Genomic DNA, 19,359 nt, shown 5'->3' with positions numbered 1-19,359 from the left:
TCATGGTCTGCAAACATACTTTTGTGATTTTGTATTTAGTGCAGAAAATGAGTGCTTTCTTGAACATCATATATTTAGCTTTGACAGGATTTAGTGAGTTCAAGCATCTTAGTTTATCGTCTCTTTTAGACCTGCATGTTTAATTGATGATTAATGATTAATGATTAATTTATAATTATTTAATTTACTTTATTTTATAATATTCAAAACAAGTTATTGGACTTTTCAGCTTTTTAATGAATATGCATTCTTAATTAAGTGAATAGTTTGTTGTTTTCTTTGCTCCATACAACAGAAGTCATTCAAACAGTGCATAATTTCGTGCTCGACACAGATCAGACTTTTCTGGACCAAACAACTAACCAATTCATCCAGAAAATATTTCAAAGACTTTTTTGATTCTGAAGATAATTGTTAGTTGCAGCCCAAGTGAAAGTAACTTTATCCTGGCCTCATATTAAAGATTGATACACTGCATGGCTACAGTTTCAGGCACATGGGCACTTAATCCGACCATTCCAAGCCTTCACTGTACATAACATGACATAGACACAATTTTCCCATCAGTGTTTTCATGAAATCTGCATCATATTGGTTAATTTTGTTGTCGGAGCCATGTTGAATCACATCACTTTGCTACAGACTAGATTCATTCTCTTGCTCTAAAATGTCTTACACCTCTACAAATGTGCATTTGTCATACGGCAGCTGTGCTTGTTGTGCGAGTGCGCCTGTGATACGCATTGGGCGTGATATGAACAGAAGGGAAGGATAATAACATGACATGTAATCCTTTCATCTTCACACATCAGTCAGCTGTTTTTAAACTGCCACTATCTGGCACACACAGGCATGCACATGCGCGTACACACACACACACACGGCTTTAATCATGTCATTCTGCAATCAAGCAACCAGCACCCATTAATCACGCTAAGGTCTCATCCTCAACTCATAGAATTAAGACACCATTGCCACATGTGTAGGGGCTTCTGTGCATGTTGATGTGTGTGTTTATACATCTCTTTGTGTCTTCCAAAAGTTCTCTGCCTCAATCCTCAATCTTTGTAACACAAACTTTCTCACTCACACACATGCTCTCGCCTTTACCCTGACAATCTTACACATTCACTCACCGTTGCTGGCTCACACTGATACACACAATCCCACATACAGCCAGATTATTTTGAACATTTTATCCCCTTAAACAATCTTGGCCAATAGTAGCTTTGATCATCTATCTGCTTAAAAAGGCTTTTACTCCCAAGGAAATCTACAAATAAATGGTAAACATTCTCTGTCCGATATTCAACTGGTTACTGATTTCAACCAGTTAAATATGACCCATTGTAGGGACACCCAAAATCACCAACCATGGATCAAGTGGTCCTGGATTATAATGTCCAACACATGAGGGAGTGCTCATAGCTGGTTTCTTGTAAATGGATCACACTATTATATGCTTTAGAATTACAATAACTGAAGAATAAATCAAAAGAGCTGGTGTGCTTTCGCTCCAGGACAACGATCACACAGCACAGGCGGCAGTGGGAGAGACAGCCTAATGCATCTATGATCAGTTGCCCACATGCACCTTACTCACCTGACCTGGCACTGGCTGACCTCTACCTGTCTACCTGAAATCCTACTTGTGTGGTCACAATTTAGAGAGAAACGATGAAGTCATCCATGTTATTCAGGAGTATCTGAAACTTTTAACATGTGACCTTCTAAAGATAGCAAATCTTGAGCACTGGTGCACCAAGTGTGAGGCCGAGAACCTTTTGAAGCACCTTCTTTTTGTGTGTGCACGTTTGTTTCATTAAGTTTGGTCTAATCGACATCGACTGAATCCACACTGTATACTGTAGTAGGGCTGTCAAAGACATTTGTGTAACCCCCTCCCCTGCATGCACACATACTCACTCTCACATGAGGTTGGGCTGCTCATCTATGGTTCATCCCCGCTGAATAAAGCCAACTGCTAAGCTAACAGCTGGGTCTGCAGATTTGTTGGTTACTGTTCCATGGAGGAGAACCAGAAATACTTCCTCAGGCCGCTTTTCAGATGATTTGGTGTTGTATTGTTTAGATTATGTCCTCCATTTTCACAAGTAAACAACTTAACAGTATCCTCTTATTTTGGGCCAAGGTGGCAGAGTGAATGAAGCTGTGAGTGCCACTTTATCTGCTGAATGACGCGATAATTACTCTGATGTGCTTTTAGGCTGTATATTTTGAGCTCAAACAAGTTTTTAAGATTCAAGTTTGAACTTCTCCCGTTGCCAATTTTAAGCTGATGAAGTAAAAGCCTTATAATATAATGATAGCCCTTACGTGCACAATGCCCGGCACAGCAGCAACTTCCAGCAGTAGATATTTATGTGACATTATGTGACCAATTCTTGGGATAGAAGATTCTTTTATTGCAGTTTTGTACAGGTGTAGCACTTTTCAAAATCATACAAAACCATTTTATGGGTTTGTATCATCTCTCTGGCATCGGTTTCAGTCACAGTCAGCCTTATTTGTGCTTAGCACACAGATTGAAATCTAAACCTAATCAATCCCTATTACAGTCAGAATAAAAATGCTATTTTACTGTATCTGTAAATGTAATGCAGGGGTCAGTTTTACCATCACCACTGAAGCTTTAAACTTAGAGTACTTCACCTGCTGTTCATTTATAAAATTGTTTGTGTGTTTTCTTTCCATACTGAAGCACACACATGTTGAAAAAGGTTGTATACCGTTTTGTTGGTCTGTTCGCTCACGGTCTCGCTTATCCCAGAGAAAAATCCTTGAAAAAAGCCTGCATTTCTCCAAATTATTAGAACATCCATCAATATTCAAGATGCATTGTTCCAGTCAAGTAATAATGCATCCAAATGTCAAAATATGGATGGACTAACTGACTTAAGGAGAACATCAGGTTACACCGTAATAAATCTACTGGTCCTTCACATTGGCAGCAGTATTCATTAATCTCTTGCCTGTCATGGAGATGATCAAGCGGGCGCTTGCAATGACAGTGTGTCATTTAGAACTGTGACACAAACAGAAGGCTAAATATCAATATCAATCTGGCATTTCTGTATTTTCCTCTCAAAAACACTTCTATCTACCTCCCTGGTGCTTAATGTTTGTCCAAGTGTGATGACACAAAATTGGACTGCTGTTAGAAAAAAAAGAGAATTTGTAGAGTTTAAATATATAGAGTGTTGTGTCTTAGGATGTTAGTCACATGTTCACTTTAGAAAATCCTTTGTTCAACCAGAAACATGCCCATGCCTTTATGGCACTTTCCCACTAGACAGTTCCAGTTCCAGCACGGCTCAACTCGTGCTGTGATGACTCCGCCCCCGTTGAAGAGGTACTATAGTAATGGAAAACAATACCAAACCAAGTGGAGTCGAGCTGTGTTGTGCTGTGCCGGATATACAGTATATAGTGGAAAAGTGCCATTTGATAGTAGAAGATCAACGTTACTCAAGTGAACGGTTGATAAGCAGAATTATAATATGTCAATTTGAATGTTATTTTTCTCATTTATGGTTATATGATGATAATAATAATACTAATGTGTGCATGCTGTTTATATTATGTAAATGTTGAGCAGTTAATACATTTTATTTACATATATATGCACACGCACAATATATGGAACGGTCCCTGAATTAATCTTTGTACATCTCTGCCTCTCTCCGTCTCCCTGTTACTTCGTCTCTGCTCTGCCCAGATTCACATCTACACACACTGCTATCATACATGACCTCCATTTCCCAGCAATATGCTTATGTCCTCTTCTCTCTCCCTTCTCCTCTTTAAAGGGCACCACATGCCAGTGGCATTCGATGTGCGTCAGAACACTTTCAGCCTTTGTTTTCTATGCAAACTCACGCACAAGCTGTTAAACCTGTGATCACATACCTTGTCAGGATATGCCACAGTACCATTTTCCTCCGAAAAGGCAGCTGTCTTCAGTACAACCTGAGAAGTTTGGAAGATTCGCAACACATATTGAAGCCGGTTTCCAAGCATAAACAATAGAGGTTTCCAGCATGTGAGGATATTTGGTGATGGTTCTCGTCTAAGAATAAAATAGATTGTATGTCTTCGGTTTGAACTGTTGGTCAGACAAACAAAGCAATTTGTTGTATTAACAATTCATTGAATCACTGAATGTTTCAAGAATGTGTAAACATTTGCTGGCTCTCACTTAATTGTGAGATTTGTTTTTGAATGTGTTTTTCAATACTGTTTGGACATAATTGTATGATGACTTACACAAAAGCCATTCTTTTTAGCTAAGTTGCCATCGTCCATTGAAGGCAACTGATCCATGGTCCTGTAGAGTAATAGCGCTGAGTCTTTGTGTTTATTTTTTTTTCCCACCTTTGTTGCTGATGTTTATGTATCACATCACAGCCAGTGGATCAGATACATGACACACTATATTGAATTGAAGGTGATTTATTCATGACTCATGAACAGTCTAGTAGTTATAATATGTATGAGCTCTAATGAAACTGGCTAATCCCTCTCTTTTCTTGTCTCTGGCTTCTGTTTGCATAATTGTTTTTCTCACAGGACGGGAATTTCACCAGAGTTGAAGTCATGCCAGCACATCCGCCGGTCAGCACTGTTGGACAATCCTCCTTTGTCGACTTTGGTGAGGATGACTTTTTGTCGTTTCTGAAAATCCTGGTTTGTTTGTGTGTGGTTGTGAACAGTGTACAGTGGAACACAGATTTAAATTTTCTATAGATGTGGTCAGTCATAATGTAAAAAAATCAATAGCACCAATAGTGTATAACAATCCCTGTAGATCAGCAGTCTCTGAAATACTCAGACCAGCCCGCCTGGAACCAACAAATGTGTTCAAAGTCACTTAAATCACCTTTCTTCCCCGTTCTACTTCTCTTAATGCAGTGAGTTACTGTAGCGTGATCAGCTGATCATATTTGAGCTACAGTACATACTGTATGTGTAGATTTCTGTGGCAGATTCAGTCCTTAAGCCTACTTTGCATTTGAAGTTATGCAAATATGACTGTCTGGTCTTTTCAGCTTTGTAACACACACTTTCTCACTCACACACATGCTTGCGCCTTTACCGTGACAATCATACACATTCACTCACCGTTGCTGGCTCACACTGATACACACTCTCAATCCCACATACAGCCAGATTTTTGTGAACATTTTATCCCCTTAAACAATCTTGGCCAATAGTATTCATTGTTTAGCTCAGGTTTACATTAATCCTCAGCAAATCCCTGCTGGCACTCTAATCTCCAGACTGCAGCCTGCACCCCATAAAGTTACCGCTGGTCTCTTTGTCTGAGCAAAATCAGCTATGTTCGTGTTTTAAATACTTCTCATAACATAATGACATACAACAGTAGGGTGGAAGATGAAAAACGAGTGATAGTCGTGTCTCTCTCAGTTTCTGCCAAAAAGAGGCAATGTGCTGTTCCCTCAGGTGACATAATGTAGCTGGTCAGGTGCCTGAGGTAGAAGACCTCCAATTTTAAATGTGAATAAATGAGTGTCAAACAGCCCTGAACTACAATGAACAAACTACAGTGAGACAATGCAAACAAAGTGTGGTTAATCTCCAACAATTACCAGGGAAATGTCTAAAATCTTAATATTTAACAGAGGAGTACATTTTAATAATAATATTAAATATTAAATCATCAGAGAACACAGAACCAGAATCTTTTTTTTTTTTTTACAGTATGCAGTTCAAGTGAGCAGGGAAGAATACTGTGAAAGAATTGTAACTTAGAGTCACTCAAACTGCCAGAACCAGGCACAGCAAGTTCAAGAGCAATGCTCAGATGTCCACAAACATTTGCTTTCATCATGGCATGTTTGCTGCAGCAACATGTAGATGCCAATTGTGTTGCTTTAATCTGTGAATGGCAAAGTGAAAGTTAAATCTGTCCCCAAGTTCATATTCACACCAGTCTTTCACCCTTTGTCAGTTATTTCTAACCTCTAACATTAAGACCCTAATCAGTAACTATTGAGCACTATGCTGTTCTTAGCTGTTTAAAAATTCACGCTTTTTTAATTAACTTTATGTGACACATAATGTGTGCACACAGAGCTTTGGTCACATCCCTATTGGTCAGATGTTGGATGTTAATCTCATTGCTTCTAGGAGTGTGCATCAAATATTTAGTGAACAAACTTCCCCTTACCAAATTGGCTATAATGTATTAGCCTGAGGGGCAATGACCTGTGTGTGTGTGTGTGTGTGTGTCTGTGTGCATGTGTGAGCGTGAGCATGCATGTTATGTAATTTGCTTGAGAACATGTATGTGTGTATTCATCATCTCTGTGAGCAGTGATTTCTTTTTTAATCTCAAGCTTATCTCGACAAAACTTTTTCATTTCTATAATCTCTTCTTTCGCGGCACAAATGTCACTTCAAGGCGTTGCCCTCCTTAGCTGGGAGTTGAAGCCTTTGAGGGTCACGCTTCAAATTCTGAGAGAGAGAGAGAGAGAGAGAGAGAGAGAGAGAGAGAGAGAGTGTGTTGCCGGATGCAAGGTTTCTGTCAGATTTTGTCTTCTCTATTCCGGCCCTCCTCGCCTGTCACTATCTATCTTTATTATTCTTGATCTGTGATATATTCTCTATCTCCAGCTTACTCAATTGTCACACTTGTTTTCCCTGTCTTTCCTTTACAGCTTGAGGTGTCTTTAGAGTTTATTCATAATGTTTGAGAAGAACATGAAAAATCTCACTTTCTCTTCCGGAGTTTTCATGAGAGCCTTTCTAGTTTTTATTCTTTGTTTTAAGATATATTATCTGCTAATATTTAATATGTTGAATAATAATTCATATCACTAAATACATCATAATAGGAATATCAGACTTTTGTTTGACTTGCATTCATCGTTGCGTTTCTCTGTGTTTTTGTCTATATCTCTGATTCCCACATGTCGGGCTGAGACAGAGAAATGTTCTGTACCAACAAGGGAAGTGCTGGATTTGAGGTTGAATTGAAGCCTCGGAATGAGTCAGAGAAGATTAACTCTGAAAAGAAGTACAACTGCGAAACAAACACTTGTAGTCATTGTTAATATTTGAATGCCACATGTCTACAATAGATGCATTTTGGCCTAAAGCACAAATGTTCCTTCCTTTACAATAATGTTATATCTGTTAGAAAAGTGAGCACAGACATCATGTGGTTCCTTTTTCAGTGCTTGTGAAGTCTCCATGGTCATATACAAGTAGTGAACTCTGCTATTTGTGATAGCAAGCAGCAAGGAGTTTAAAACAAACTATATGAAGTTAATTGTCTCAAAATAGTTCAACTGCAGCGATGACCCTGAACAGTGTGCTGTACGGTTATCCAGTTTGTATTTTAATTAGACTAAACCTCCTACGTATGTATGTATACATACAACAAAAAAGACAACATGTTTTGAAATATTTACAAATACCTGATTATTGTAAGAGAGGTGTTAACAAATTATAGCGGCATTTACAGTTTAGCCACATCTGCAGCATTGCTTGATGAATGAACATCGTCAGTGGTCCACACCGAAATTACAGTAAGATGAAATAGACATACATGGTGATCCTTTTTAATTGAGCTTAGTTTATTTATTTCATTCATTCATTGACAAAAGGAGAGAACAATTTAAAAGAACCCAAAATCTCCATAATATGAGTTAAAGGGAGAAGAAAGAATAGTTATCTCATTAAATTTGCCCCTTTGTCGCAATAAATACAATAACTGCAGCCTGATACAGCCTCTACATTCTTTTTATATTTCCTGAACATACTTATTTAATATCGTTTCTTTAAATATTACTCTGGATTTTGATTATTTAGTTACTTTGTTCCACAGTTTAGCCCTGAATTAGTCCTCGCTTTTTTTAAATCTCTCGGTTCCTTTTAAATGATAATAATTTTTTCAAATCTTTTGTGGATGTAGATTGTTAAACTTTTTTAATGAGCTAAACATAATTTGTAAAATACTGTAATGTACCAACTCAAGAAATTTCAGCTTTCCCCTGGAGTCTTAATGAGGGTGAGATATGTGGTTTGATGTAAATGTCCCACATTAATACCAGATAGATCACAATGAAACTGACAGTCATGCCACTTTCAGGATGACAACATTGTTTTTGTTTGTTTAATACATTGGTTTAAGACCGAAATATCTATCTGTATCATCTATATCAATATTACATTTAGATATAATATGTTTTTGTTAAAAATAACTCTACATTCTTAAAGCTATCACTGATCTGGAGTGCTTGTTCAATGACATGCATCTGTCAATTTAGAGGTTGAAAGTAAATGTCGGAGAAACTTGTCAAGTGTCCACGAGGCTTTATCTCGTCAGGAGCCAGACACAGTGAAGCTCAGCTGTCCAACAGTTGTGTTCATGGGGTGACATAGGGGGGTTGAACGCCAACAGCGATCTTTGTGTGCGTCTGATAAATGTAACAACTCCAGTTATAGGCGTAACTAATCACTTGTGTGCGTACTTGAAGTGATCGATTGACGTTGCACCTGCAGCTTACGTCACAGCTTAGTTTCATATGTTTCAGTTGAGGTTGCGACATGGAACAGGAAGACCCCAGATTACAAGATCGCAATCCAATAACAAAAAAAACACAGCATCAATGCAAATGGTTATATTGAAAACAAACAAATAAGTCACTGTTTATTGGGACTGCACAGGAGATGCCGTTTTTGCACCCCTGCCTTTTTTTTACATCTCTGTTTATATTGTATCCACCTAATTGAATTGTGCTCCTACCCACTGGTACAGTCTGTGCCTGTCCACTAGTCTAACTCTGTTGATATAATTATCATTCTGTGTTTTTCTCTCTGTGTGTTGCCATTTTATGTTGACCGGCATATCTCCAGGCTAATTAGAGAGCGGGACTCGGGCTTCCCTGAAATGAATGACTGCAGGGAGGCGGAATGAAAGACAGAGGCAGGACAGCGCACTTCACAGATGACATGAGCTGAGACAGAAAAAGAGGAGAGAAATATGAGTATTCTGCTGTGGTGGGTGATCTGGAAAGGGAGGAGGTAAAGATAGCAGGGAGGATAATGAGGGAATTAAGAAAAGGAGGATATGAGGTTGAGCAGAGAGCAGCACTGCATCCCTTTGTGTTCTAGAGTCAGTTCACACTCCCACTACAGTACATTCTCTCCTCTGTGACAATAGGAGGAATGATACAGTTAATACCTTAGAAAGTTAATTGATACTTACCAATACTCCAAAATGTCTCCACAGTTGCTATCATCAGGGAAAGTTCATTCAGTGAACTGTAGCAGACCTATTACTACCTATTACTAAAATAAAAAAGCTGAAAAACATTTTTATATCAGTTATTTATTTACTAGTTAGTTAGTTATTTATAATTTAGTTTTAGGTGCATGCTGCAGTTCAGCTCAATGATGTATCGCAGTCATGAGACAGATATGATGTTTAGTGTCAACCTCTCTTAATGCTTTTAGTCTGACCACTTTTATCTCACTTAAATATTCAAAAGCCTTTGGTTGAGTAAAAAAAAATACTTGGCTGTGTCACCTGCATCGTGTTTAATGTCCACGCCCAGTCACCTGAAAAATGCTCTATTCTATTTGAATTGAATCATCATCACATTCAGCAATTTTCACAAATGAAAATTGAAATTTCAAACTGTCAAACTGCCAAACATAACATACTGAAGTACTTCCCACAAGCAGCATACACTGACTAAACTTATACACAGTACTACATACTGTCTACATATACTGCATGTTCAAGACCGCATACAGAAACACATCCACACGCCTCTGTTTGTGCGCTTGCTGCTCAACGCCAGCACTAAACTCTTAACGGATGCACAGCATATGCCAGACAAAACAGGGCCATCTGCCTTATCACTGAGGTAATTTTATTTTTCAAAATGACAGCGGTCCCATGCATAATTCATCATTAGGGAAAGCACAACAAAGTCCCGCAACCAAGTGTGTCAGGTAGCTTCACTGTAGGTACGGTGGAGGGAGGCTGTTTCTGTGACCAGCAGCTCTTTAAGATAGATACAGCGAGACAGAAACGTGTTTGGAAGTGATATTTAAAATTGGAAGGCCTGTCATTGTGCAGTGTGTGTACATCGTTGTGAGTGAGTGAGTGAGTTTATGTGTGTGCTGGTAAGTCGGCATGTTAACAGGACACCCTGTTTCTCTTTGCTTTCCACCCTCAGGCATTCTTTCCTCCACTCATCTTATTATATTGTGTTGTATTCGGCCTCTCCTCCTCCTCCTCTCCCTCATTTCTTTCTGACTCAGACTCTCCCTAACCACAGTATACCTTTCACAGGCTTTTTGAGTCTCTTCTCCTTTCCCAGTTTCACACTCACCATCACTATATTCCTCAGTGCCACGCTCACACACAGAGCTCATGGACTGCTGCCTGACTAGTTAAGATCAGAGTGAGCTTTGTAAGTAGTGTCACATAGCAACATGCGTCTACGTTTATGTAGAAGACATCCCTCCAGACCACATTAATGAAGTAAAAATGTGGTCAAAGGGAAAAATAAAATCCCCCTAATCATGCACCATTTTGTGAGATTTCTCGCATTGAGAAATATTCCTGTCCAAATGCTCGTGATCAAATCTCCAGGGCTTACTGCCTCTGAGTTCAGAGAACATTTGCATATGTGAATATGCGAACTGCAGAGCATTTAACACAAAAGTGTCCTTCATCACACATAAAGCTCACATCTTTCTCTTTTCCTTAGTTTAATATCTGCTGCATAGTAATTATTCCTGAGTAGCACTCTTAATTAAATGGCTCCACCCACAGTGATCTACAGACTAATTAGCATTTAATTATTAAAGGAATTCTAAACTGCATGTAAAGCAAATGCAGTTTCTCCTCCTCGCACTTTATGTATGTTAGAAAACAGCTCCAGGCATGTGCCACATAGGCGGAAGTCAACTACTGGAGTGGCACTGGACAACCTCAAGGGAAAACAGGAGAGAAACAGTTTTTAGTCTTGACTGAAACACATCTATAATGTGTGAAGAGGAGGAAACCTGACATTTGCAGTTTAGTATTCTGTACTTACACTGAAAAACAGTGACGTTAAGATGCTTTGGTCCCCACTAAAGCATGTGTGGGTGTTTGTGTGCGTGCATGCACATACTTATTTTTTGTTGTCTCTTTGGGACCTTTTCTGGTATAAACACTGACCTTGTCAGTACCAGTAGTCCTCATGGAGACCAATCCTAATTCTGAAGAACTGGTTAAGTTTAAATTGGGGTTAGGTTGTCAGAGTTAACTGGCTGTGGTGAAGGTTAAGAATAAGGCTTTGGTTGGGTGTGTGTGTGTGTGTGTGTGCGCGTGTATGTGTGTAACACTTGAGAGCAGAGAATGTTGTTGGAATTTACACAATTTTTTTTTCAATGATACTTAAACCTCCACTTGGATGTCATCTTATCCATCAGACACTACTTATGTCAGTTGTTTTCATTAGTCCAAAGGTAATCCAATGAGAGTTTTGACAGTCAATGTCAATGGTGATGATCATTGTTATTGATCATCAAGTTCAGTCTCACACAAGGACATTTGGACTTCGTGGACCATGTGACAAAGGTGAAATCAGACTTGCCAAACCAAACCAACAAATCTACAAATAGTTCGACCTCAATGTAGCTTGTGCACGTGATAGTGACACACACACACACACACAAATCTATGTCCTCTGAGAGCACAGAGTTCATAATGAGACGCGGGGCCCTGGCAACATCCTAACATGTATGTCTGTGCGTATGCATGCAGGTAGTAATTTGCATTGTTATTGGTATTGTGCCGTATACGCTGCATGCCAATGTGTATTTGTACATTTGTATATTCTGACTCTCTCTATCTCCGTCATGTTGGATTTAGCTATTTTCTTTTCTGTTTTCCCTCCGTCTTCTGCCCACGTCCTTCACAGGCCCCCCCTCTCCTCAACACCGTCTCTTTTTCATACTTACCTGCAGATTCTCTGCGGCTCTCTCAGCCAATATTCATCACACCGTACATCGTCAGTAGGAGGAAGAGATGAAGATGGGAGGGAAGGAGGGAGGGGGAGTGTGACTTAAAAGGAGCAGAAGTCGGAGAAGCAAGCGGCATTAACCGCTTGAGGAGTGAGTAACTGAGAGGAGGTGGGAGAGAGAAGATGAGCTAAAGGGAGACAGATGCATAGACTGATGAAAAATGAAGTAATTGAGGAAAGGTGGTATAGAAGGAGGGAAACTTACTATAGAGAACTGACAGTGAGCGCCAGAGATTGAATGATGAGCGATGACCTCTGTGAGACTAATTACTCATTTTCATTCTGTCGCTCTCTCTCCGCGTCTTTGTCTGCACTGTCACTATCAACACATCTACAATGCTAAATATTCTTAAACGGTGCACTTGATGTTTCAGGTTGTTTCCATTATGCGCATAGTAATGCAGCTAATTTGTTTCCATTTGCCTCATGTAATTGTAACACTCTTTGCTTCTAACCAGGACAGACTATTCTGCGTTAGGTATTTGCAGCAGCCATAGCTTCTATTTGTATGTGTGCAAATTTGAAATGTAAATAGAATGGGGGGTTCACTAACTAGTCTTGAATGAATGAATGAATGAATGAATGAATGAATGAATGAATAGTATTGCACATCATTAAAATGGAGGGGTTTACTTTCAAAAGTAAATCTCTTCACTTTTGAATCTTAATTTCTTTTGGGAGGAGTCATTTTAAATGTGTTCATTATTCACTGGCTTCAAGAGTGTCTGGACACAAGTGCGTCTATCTTTTTAAAACAAGCGTATCATATTTGTGTGTGATTTAAAAATAGACTCGTAGATATAAGAGTTTGTTGATTTATTATCTTCTGCAGTGTATCTCATTATCTTCCTCACTTTTTCCCTCTTTCTGCCGCTTGCGTAGTTTCCCCTGACAGCTGCGTTCAGTTCCTCTTCCTCTTCCTTCCGCTGTCTGTCATTCATCATCAGTGTCTATCAGGTCTTCGCGTCCACATGGCACAAACATCTGTTTAGGAGTGTTGTACTTGCCCATTTGTGTGACAAGACTCCTGGAAGCTGTTTCACCTCTTTATGTCTGATTTACATGCGTGCCCCTGAGCATGAGTGTATTTTTTTTTTATATAAACTACAGCCACATCTCTAAAGCTGTGAAGCACACTGAATAACTGCCACTCAAAGTGCACGATCTGTAACTTTTCTGGAAAAGTTCCAGGTTAAAGGAACCTCAGTTTCAGAGTGGACAATCAACCCAATGTGTGTAATTATTTAAATGTTAATTTTTTTTGTCATTCTTTGGTCATATCAGTGGTTTGATTAATGCATTATCTTTCATTCTTTATTAGTTAAAACCTACATGGAAAATAAATAAATAATAACAAGTGTAATACTATACACAATTTAAACTGTATGTAATCAGAATGTATATACAATTTGGGCATGTTATGAACAAAGTATGTATTCTTAAGGGATTTCACATACTGTCGGAGACTTCACTCAGGTTCAAGGTGTCTTTATTATCCCCAAGGGACAAATTGTTTCCCAGTCAGCAACAACAATACAATACAAATGAAAAAAGAAAAAAAAAGCAACATATATCCGAATTGCTGTCACAATAAATAGTTTAAGAGGCTGATTTCAGCACTGATATGAATGTATTACCCATTATAAGTGTATAATTGCTTTAAAATAAATACTATTTCAATACACGATACAGGGTCCATGACACCAATAATATCACATTGCAACGAAATTGCGTAAAGTCTCTCATATCCTATCGTTCTCTGCCATTATCCCGCTGTAAACTCCCTCTTCTTCAGCCAGGTTACTTCCGGCCAAGTTTCCCTCGTCCACTTGAGCAGCGCCACCGAGAGGAGATAGGGAATGTTTACTTTAGAGCACCTTAATTTGTTAATTAAAATATTGATATTTGCCCTGGCATATCAATTATCATATTGCATGAGGAAGGACGACAATATATCACCAAATCGATATTTTTATATGTAGAGTGGGCCATCCTCTAACCGTGTAATAGAAAGAAACGTGCTTCATACACTGCGTATGTGTGCATAATGTGAAGCTGAACCCGGTGCTCTGCTATCTTTGTGCGATAAAGAGCTGCCGTTTCGATTTTGGGAGGCTTTGTCCCCGTTTCTACATCAGATGTGAAGCCTAGACGTCTAGACGGGATCATGATAATTAATAGTGATGGAAATCACTGGAGAAAATCACACTTCAAGTCAACTGACATTATTTAAAGGCATCAAAGAGACAAGTGCTGCTTGGATGTGTGTTTGCTCATAGCAAACAAGCAGGTGTCCCTATGATCCAACTCACACTTGGAAGAAAAAGAGAGAAAAAAAAAACAGAAGCAATTTTCTTTGTGTCAGAAACTGTGCTGTGCTCAAAGTCAACTGTGAAAATATGAGAATAGCACAGTTTTAGTAAACAAAAGATCTGGCTTCCCACTGGTTCAATTCACCATTGTTGTTTTTCAGTCGAAATCTGTGTCTGTTTCTGGCAGATGGTGATGGCTACCAGGACCACCTTCTCCCCGTGTGTTTGGAGAAGACCTGTCAACACAGTGCCATCTACTTGGCCAAGTCCGGCTCACAAGAGGTAAATAAAGCACACACACACACAAGTTATTCTAATAAGTGTATTTTCTACACCATACCTTTTTTATGTATCACACTTCAGTGAGCTGGTCTACTTTAATGCACATGGTCCGTTCTATACTCATTATAACATTATTCTGTTCTATTCTCGTTCTTCACTTCACATGTTGTTATTATTGTACATATATATATATGTATATGTATATGTATATATATATATATATATATATATATATGAGTCAAGAAAAAGATCTACTTTTGAAAACGACCCGCCTATGTCAACTGAGCTTGGCACAGCTCCCCCCGCGACCCTCATGTGGAGGATAGAGCAGTAGAAGGTGAATGATGGAGTCAAATATTGTGCATGTCCAGACGAAACACGAAACGGCTGCTTTTGTCGTTACTTCTTGACTTAGTTTCCCAAATAACGCCTTATGTCAGGTTTTTTTCCTTTCACGTTCATTAGGACTTATAGGACTTATAAACCCTGTCACACGGTGGCTCCATTTTGAAGCCAGAGCCACAGTTTTGCTGTTCAATGATTGGCTATTTCAGGAAGGCAAAAACATAGATTTTGCTTGCAAAGACTTTGTGGCTGATCCAGTGAGCACTGAAGTGTTTGCAGAGCTGTGCAAGATGGAAGTGACAGATATTCACACACACACACACACAGTCCTGTCCGATTATTGTACACATAGAGACATATTTAATGTATGTGCAACTTCAAACATGTTCTTGGTCTTACACTGAAATCAACACACATACTATCTACTCTACCACCTCCACCGCCTACGTACAGTACCATCTTGTGTGATTTTCCTTTTTTTTTTTCCCACTTGCATCCTACCAGTTGGCAGGAGACCCAGCTCCTTTTTTCTTCCTTCCTCTGCCACCAAAGAACTTGCTTCCATTTTTTTCTTTCAGTCCAAAATAGAAATATTACAGGCTTATCTGCATGTCCGCCCCCATACACACGCATGAGCTCTCAGATGCACGCTTTGGAGATGCGCATAAGCGCACACTCCCTATGGACATGTCTTCTTTTGTTTGCCCGACAGCAACAAAAAAAAAAAAAATGATTGAAGGAAGGGAGTGTGAGAAAGGGGTGGAGGGGTGTACAGGCACTGATGGTTAAAGTGAACACATGTTGTCTTGTGGGTTGTTATATGTGTTTGAGAGACAGTCATCACTGTCAGAGAAGGAGACAGGCGGAGAGGGAAGGGTGGGCAGAGCAGAGCCGAGGACTAAAACACAGCACTTGTGCTTTTGTGGAATGGTGATAACATTGTACAGTTGTAAAGACAACCTACCTTAACACCACACACACACACAAACACAGAGTTTATATGCTTATCTACCTCACAGTAACGTGATCGCATCAGCTCATCATTACTTACACAGTTGCAGAGACATAATTATGCTTGATCTCACATCCTGTGCATGTTAGTGTGTGGGTGTGTGTGTGTGTGTGTGTGTGTGGCTCAGTTACAGTGGCTCCCTTGCGATGTTAATGTTGCAGCTAGTCAGCAGATGTCCTCCCTAGAGGCACCTGCCCACCAACAATGATGGAGGAAATAGAGGGAGAGAAGGGGGATGGAAAAGAAGGGGGGAATGGAAAGACAAAGAGTACATCCTTTCGCAAAGGAGGAGAGTGAGGAAGGGACAAAGAGGACACGGAGATAAAGGACAATTGGAGAAGTGAGGGCAAAATAAATGTCATTGTCCTTTCATCGCTGCTTCGAGGGGAGACAGACGGAGATCAGACAGAAGGAGAAGCAGAGAAGAGGAGTGGAGAGCGAAGAAGTATACAGGCAGAGATGTAGCGAAATGCCTTTGGGTGTGCATGGGATTCCCGCTGAGCAGAAACTAGCGTGTGTCTGTAGTTCATCTGCAAACAGCAATTCATTCTGCAGTCTCAGCCATTGCTCTGCTCCTACCTCTGCAGCAGCTCCAGGGCCTTTAGTTCACCATAATGGAGAACACCGCGGGAGGCTCCCAGCACCTCTCTGCTTCATTCTCTTTCCTCATAGACACACAGATCACATTTATTGCGCCCTGAACCTTGCTTTTTATGCTCCTCATGTTCCGTACCGTAAATGGATAAATGGATATTATTGCGGAGAGCGATGTTGTAATGTGTCTGTGGGAGTTATATCAGTCAAGAAAACTGTAGTAAAGAAATCCCCGCAAAAAACGTATAGACCTCTTGATAATCAGAGAGCACTTTCTCTTGCAGATTGATATGTGAATACGTGGCTCACTTCTAGTTTAACGCTGGAATATTTATGTGGTTGAGCTGAGTGATTTATCACATCTTTCAAACTTTTAATGAGTTTTACAGTTTATAGATGGGTCTTTTTGATCTGTTCTAATCAAATTATCAACCACGAGAATTTTTTCGTTAGTGCCAAGACATTATATGTAACCTCCCAGGAAGACAGACCCGCACTCGTAGTCATTTGTTCCTTCTGCTGTTACATTGTTGAATGCAGAGCCAAGTTAACTTGTGGTTAAGGGCGATGGGCTTTATTTATTGAACTTATTTATGTTGCGTTTTTAATATAGTGCTTAGTACGGTCTTCCACATGCCACGTAGTGTTTCCTCATGCATTCTGGATTTGTGTTTCGGTGAATGGTTGTGTGTGCAGTGGTGAAACTGTGGAAACTGAATTCCCCTAAGAGGATAAATAAAGTTATCTGCAGAATAGCCCCTCCCCGTCCCTCTTCACAAACAAGCAGAATGTAAAAAGACTATTATATTATTACATTTGTACTATTGTACATGCTATTATGTTATTATATTAGGACATTCTCATGTTAATAAACTTAATGTATGGTAAACAATCGGTCGGATTACCCTTATCTGCCCCATTCTCTCAGCAAGTTTGCAGCAGCACATTATATGACATGGGCTCTGTGGCAAAACTGAAGACAAAAGCAAATCATTGTTCATGAAAACATGTCCTTAATATCACAGCAAGGCCTATCTAATCTAATACGTTGTCTGATCACCATGTTTCCATTTATTGTGCGTTGTGTCCGTTTCAGTGGCAGCAAACTGAACTCTTTTAAATACATCTGTTTTTGGTTGCATATTTCTGTGTATGCATATTTATTCTCTTGATAAGTGCTACTTTGCACAAATGCAAAACACTCATACTGTCCTCATAAAGACCAAGCCAGATGCCTACTGTCGCTGCCCACGCAGTGTCAGGACAGCTTCCCCCAGTCATCCAAGTCAGTCAGTGATCAGAGAGGTGACACTGACAGCAGGTAACCGTGTCCCCATCCTGTCCAGCTGACACAAAGACATATGGTCTCACTTCATCTCTGGCTGTGACTCTTGACTGTCCTTTTTCCGAGACAGATTGCGGCCTTGTGTCCACCTGGAAATGAAATTTAACGTTTATTATTCATTATATTCATTCTTGATAAATCCTTGTACTGATCTGAACTGCACATCGTTAATTCAGATGGAGTGAACCAAAGTGACTAGCTTGGTTTAATGAGCTGCCAAGCAGCTAGACTTGAACACAGACTGATTAGCAGTCTGCTGAAACAAATATGCTGTTGGATATTTACAACACATGCTTCACAACAAGTTTGATGTAAGGAGCAAACAGTAGACAGCTGGAGTGGGGAAACAGAGGTGTCATTCGAAGGAATTGTTTAACTTTGTAGGGAATATTCACAGCTAGATGACAAGTCAGCACGGGATTAATATAGCTTGTCAAAAATGATTGCGCTCACAAAACTCCATGTATTACTAATAACTCTGAAGTCAGTCCCGAGTTAGGCTGAATGATTTGGGTAAAAGATCTAATTGCAGTTTTTCAGAAGCATTTTGGTGATAGCATTTTTGATTTGCCATGGGTTGTTTTTTTAATTCAAACTTGATTTCAATATTCACTCTGTAATACTTTGTAGTACTCCTAAACCTATTCTACAACTGACAAATGGTTGTATATATATATATATATAAATATATATATACATATATATATATATATATATATATATATATATATATATATATATATATATACACACGTTCTTCTGTGTGGGAGCATTTCGGATTTACTCTAACCTATGATGTCAGTGGCAAAAAGTTGGTGGACAAAACTGTAACTGTATGCAAGCACTGCACCACAGCTGAGACGTCACCCCAGTGTGACGCTCGACAACACAAGGAAGAGTGAGTCCCCGCAGCATTTAAACAGGCACTTGGTGAGAAGTCAGACAGGGCAAAAGCCATAAGTCAAGCAATGGGGGTGTTTATAGCGCAAGATGTGCAGCCTTATGTCGTAGTGGTGGATGCAGGATTTCAGCATTTGATTAAAGTGCTCGAGCCGCGGTATGATATTCCATACGGCCGTCACTTCGGCAACACAGTAATTCCTGAACTTTATAAAGAGACACAACGACGAATTATCAAAGAATTGTCCGCCACAGCTTACGTGGCTCTTACTCCAGATGGATGGACCTCCAGGGCCACTGAAAGATTTCTAACTGTGACTGCTCATTACTTTAATTCGGAGTGGAAGATGAAAAGCTCCGTTTTGCAGACCTGCCAACTTTATGAAAGCCACACAAGTGAGCATCTTTCTGAAGCACTGACACAAGCAGTGACAGAATGGAATGGAAACTAGAATAAAAATGTAAACGTGTAATGCAGCTATGTCTGTCCTAACT

General features: G+C 39.6%; 1 protein-coding gene across 1 annotated transcript in view; it reads left to right on the top strand.

Moving 5' to 3' along the window:
• Nucleotides 1-19,359, top strand: part of itfg1 (integrin alpha FG-GAP repeat containing 1) — a 73,814-nt gene that overhangs the window by 28,353 nt on the left and 26,102 nt on the right. Inside the window, exons 8-9 of the mRNA XM_044029477.1 lie at nt 4,591-4,672; nt 14,574-14,668. Coding sequence (XP_043885412.1) covers nt 4,591-4,672; nt 14,574-14,668 — 177 coding nt within the window. The remainder of the gene's footprint in view (nt 1-4,590; nt 4,673-14,573; nt 14,669-19,359) is intronic.

Source organism: Solea senegalensis, linkage group LG7 (assembly GCF_019176455.1).
Source record: "Solea senegalensis isolate Sse05_10M linkage group LG7, IFAPA_SoseM_1, whole genome shotgun sequence".
NCBI lineage: Eukaryota > Metazoa > Chordata > Actinopteri > Pleuronectiformes > Soleidae > Solea > Solea senegalensis.
The sequence above is the reverse complement of the archived record's forward strand: the minus strand, read 5'-3'. Positions and strand labels throughout refer to the sequence as shown.